The 4,307-nt window shown below is 46.3% G+C and overlaps 3 protein-coding genes across 3 annotated transcripts; all 3 read left to right on the top strand.

Moving 5' to 3' along the window:
- Positions 1 to 605: 605 nt before the first annotated feature.
- SARC_11101 (hypothetical protein) lies at positions 606 to 1,077 on the top strand (the record flags this gene model as incomplete). Its single annotated transcript, XM_014294822.1, has 2 exons — positions 606 to 649; positions 741 to 1,077. 2 exons carry the CDS (start codon positions 606 to 608, stop codon positions 1,075 to 1,077), a joined length of 381 nt encoding a protein of 126 aa, XP_014150297.1.
- Positions 1,078 to 1,840: 763 nt separating this feature from the next.
- Positions 1,841 to 2,603, top strand: SARC_11100 (hypothetical protein; the record flags this gene model as incomplete). Its single annotated transcript, XM_014294821.1, has 2 exons — positions 1,841 to 2,021; positions 2,362 to 2,603. 2 exons carry the CDS (start codon positions 1,841 to 1,843, stop codon positions 2,601 to 2,603), a joined length of 423 nt encoding a protein of 140 aa, XP_014150296.1.
- Positions 2,604 to 3,175: 572 nt separating this feature from the next.
- On the top strand, positions 3,176 to 3,664 carry SARC_11099 (hypothetical protein; the record flags this gene model as incomplete). Its single annotated transcript, XM_014294820.1, has 1 exon — positions 3,176 to 3,664. The coding sequence occupies one exon, from the start codon at positions 3,176 to 3,178 to the stop codon at positions 3,662 to 3,664; it is 489 nt and encodes a 162-aa protein (XP_014150295.1).
- Between the last annotated feature and the right edge of the window lie 643 nt (positions 3,665 to 4,307).

Below are 4,307 nucleotides of genomic sequence, written 5' to 3'. Positions count from 1 at the left end.
TATTGCCTGCTTTCCGTAATCGATATTGACCTTTGCTGCCGAGACTTTCTTGCCGATAATCATAAGGGCAATTATCCGGATTCAGTCTGAAGCTATGGTAAGTAGCTTATGATCGTGGCGACGTGCTCGCCATAATCGTCACTAGCGATAACTATATCGCTGATATAGTAGTGAACGGATAGTGCATCAAGTAGTGTTCGTTGAAATTGCACGTGCAGCCCAGAAGGTGCTGATGTAAACGAATACTGATGCCGACCATGTGTGAAGCTGAACAAATACTGGTCACCTGTGTGGATTGGTAGTCGATGGTAAGCTGATGAGATATCCAACGTTGTGTAATAACGTTTACTCTTCATTTTCGATATTATCTCGCTTATCTTCGTAATCAGAAACTGATCCTCTGGGATCAATGCATTAACTGCTCGTATTTCGAGGCATACCCTCACCTTCCTGACAGTGCCTTCACTGTGAAACCTGGAGACTGCTAGCAACGGGGAGTTCACTAATGTTGATGTGGTCCACTTCTTAATTACAAGATCACGCTTTTAGGGTTTAGGAGCCGACACGAAGTTGCGTATCAACCTTCGCATGTCCATAGCCTGATCATGGGTTACGGCTATGGCTACCTCGCTCCCCTCCAGGCGACCACGTGCGCTATCTATGATGGCGGCGTTATTATCGTGTTTAACTCATAGCTGATCCCGTATGCCCGTCGTTTTTATCTACAAACTTAATGTTAGATGTACAACCACCAACGGAAGTAGGGAGGCCAGTTTCAAGATCGACATGGAAAATGATACCGATTGGAGGACGAGTTGCAGGATCATTAAGCATGTGGGATATAGGGCGTCGACGCATTTTGCTGGTAGCACAGGTGGTACAAAAGGACGTATCCGTGGGATGGGCAAGAACATCAGCCTCAGCACTAAGAAGTTCGGCAGTAGGTGGGACAGCATGGCGAGTATTGCCGAGTTGAGCGATGCAGATATACCGCCAACGAGGGGCGTGAACCACTTCAGAGCCATTGCTGTTGGACGCGGTACGGATAATCTCGACGTGGGAGTACAGCTGGAGTAATGTTTGTTGATAACATTTGATGTGAGGCGCAGGGGGGGAAAGTTCGGCAGTAGGTGGGACAACATGGCGAGTATTGCCGAGTTGAGCGATGCAGATATACCGCCAACGAGGGGCGTGAACCACTTCAGAGCCATTGCTGTTGGACGCGGTACGGATAATCTCGACGTGGGAGTGCAGCTGGAGTAATGTTTGTTGATAACATTTGATGTGAGGCGCAGGGGGGGAAACAACGGTGACAGAGCCATTTTCACTGTCAAGCTTATTGAGCGTAGCGGTCCAGATCTTCTTTGTGAAGGGAATGTTGCCGTAGAGATGGGCCTTATCTTGATTCCACGACTGGGCGAAAAAATCGTAGAGAGGCGCGTCGGCTTCAAGGCTACAATAGTGTGGGAACCTGAGCATTGTTTTTGCTCGCGAAGAGATTAATGTCGACGGGACCAAAGGGTTCAGTGGCGTGTTTTTTAAAATAAATCAGGGTGCAATTTCCAATTATCGGTTGATTCACTGCGTTGTGTGTACGTTTCAATATTGTTGGTACTGAGAGTGGGGCGAAGCATGCGAGGATGGGTGTGTACAGTGACATGATGTCAATCGTGAAGTGTGGTAGGTGTGAAGGTGGTGATTTTATAAAGGCCTTGTGTATCTTTAGTGTACATAGTGCTGCCGTTGGGGTGGTTGATGACACACTCGGTAGGATGTGATGTGTCGCGTTGCGGAGGAAAGGTAATGCGAAAACCATGCGTTGTAATAGGCGGACAGAAAGATGTGGCATGATGAGAACGGGACCAAGACCGGGAAGATGACCACGTTGTGTGAGTGTGATCTGGGATTTGTCGGGGAACTCCACAATAAAGACACCACTTTCGAGATTGATAATACCGTGGGTAGTGTTACGAATATGAATCATGGCGCCGGAATCAATAAGGGAACTAGCGACAAAGGAGGTTAGTATAGGTCCATGGCAAGAAGTAGCACTGTGTACAGTGTAATGTTCTGTAGGTATGGAGGTGTCCATAGGGAGAAAACGATGTGGGGACAACCCGGAATGTATGCCATAGTGGACCCCGTGTAGCATCTAGGGACCAGATTATCAAAAGCCAATACAACTCCCAAAACCCAGAATCATCAAATACTGAGTTTTGGAATTAGGAATGTAATATTTCTGAACCGGTAAGATAAACCAGGACTCCCGCATGTGAGAGAAACACTCAAGTAAATCCTGAGTCTAGTGAAAATACAAATAAAGACTCAGTTCGGTTCTATCAGATTAGGGTCTTTTCCTAGCTGAGATAACCGTACTTGAGAAGAAGTCTATTGTATCCTTTTGTCTCGTACCTTTCAGCTACTCTCCATACTCTACACCCGTGGTTTCACTTGGAGAGACACACGGTGGCATTGTGACCTGGACGGGAGCAGTGGGAACAGAAAAGTGTGGAATGGTCCACGGGACATTTGTTGCCTTTGTGGTCATTGGTGCCACAACGACGACAATAGGAATCGGGGCATTCAAAAATACTGTGGCCTGACTGAGCACAAATAGGACAAGGCTTATTACGGCGAGGATTACTAGTGATAGAAGGGGTTGAAGGATTGCCAACTGTAAGAGCGTTTAAACCGGAAGGAGAAGGAGAGACGTCAAGATGATGATCGTCTGTGAATTTCATGACTTTCGTGTAGACATCATCGATGGTGAGAGCATAAAGTCATGAGCGAAGATGTCAGAACGAAGGAGTTGGTAGTCATCACTGAAACTGTATAAAAGAGCGCAAATAAGATGCTTATCAGAAACGACTTCTCCGACATCAAGAAGATGTTGGTGGATGGCTTCCAGGGCTTGAAGAGTTAAATCGGGAGACCTGATGGCGGTGAAATTGATGAGGGATTTCATGGCAGTCCAGACGCGACCATGACCGCCAGTATTGGTGGTGAGGCAGATGTGTTTAAAGAAGGCATGGGGTGCCTTGGACACATGAGACTTGTAAATAGAATTAATTAGAGACTCATTGATAGAGTCAGTGAGAATGCGGCGGCAGCGGGCGTCGGCGAGCATGTCGGGGCCGCCTCTGACGGAGACGTTGTCACATTGAGGGTGAAGGCGATGGAGAACACCAAAGTGTCCAAGTTCCATACGGAGGCCAATGTGCCAGTTGCCGAAGTTAGTATAATCCTAAAGTTTGGTGCGCTTGTAAATATCCTTGTATTTAGGGCAGTCGGTGATGGCAGCAGCAGGCTTGGTGGGAGAGATGCCGTATTTTTCAGCGATGGACTGAGGTTTCTTGTGCACATGACGAAGAACCTGGAGTTGATCAAGGGCAGTTTGAAGGTCGGCACGAACAGTAGTAACTTGGTCTTGAAGAAGGGAAGAGTCCCGGTCAGACTTGAGTTCATCCTGGAGGAGAGTTTCAGTATGAGCAAGCTTTTCAAGGGCGTCGTCGAGACGGCGCTTAAGAATATCCCTTTCACGCTCATTGAGCTCGTATTCCAAGTCAATGGACTTCTGTTTGTAGCGCGTAGCATCGTCGTGAAATTGGTCACGGGTGGTTTTAATGCGATGAGCATTGGTGCGCGAGACAACGAGGTGAGCTAGGAGGACAGCTGTGCTGACGGGGATGTCGTAAGCAACGAGTTGGAATTCATTGAGCAAGTCATGAATGCTAAGTAAGTGCGTGTTTGCCTCGTCAAGCGTCTGGTATGGAGGATAACTAAGGCCAATGATCATCATGAAATGTAATAGCACCTTCGAGAGAGTCGAAAGCCTGGGGTAGAGTGAAGACTTCAATGGAAGAAGCCATGGTGAGCGACTGTGTGTATACCCGTGTTTGTGGTACCCGTGGGCGTGTAACGCGTAGAGTAGCTGAATGCGAAGGGTATGAGAGAGAGTAGAGACACTATTATGGCGTAGTAGTCTAGTGTAGGCTACATAGGCCCATAACTTGTTAAACCATATAGAACTATGAATAGAGTAACTTTTATTATCCCTTTTAGCAGGGTTATATTTTCTATAAGCAATGTGATAGTTTACACGAAACTATATCATATAATCTGTGAGTGTCATAATATGTTGACACTATGACATGTGGAGTGAGTGTCATAATATTTTGTCACTATGACATGTGTCAGTTCTCGTGTGTACTATACTCAGTACCGAACTGCTATTGTATAGGAGATAAGAAGAACAACGTTGATTTTGGTCTAACAATATATATATATATATATCTATATATATATAT

This window comes from Sphaeroforma arctica (assembly GCF_001186125.1).
Source record: "Sphaeroforma arctica JP610 unplaced genomic scaffold supercont1.1529, whole genome shotgun sequence".
Classification (NCBI taxonomy): domain Eukaryota; class Ichthyosporea; order Ichthyophonida; genus Sphaeroforma; species Sphaeroforma arctica.
The sequence above is the reverse complement of the archived record's forward strand: the minus strand, read 5'-3'. Positions and strand labels throughout refer to the sequence as shown.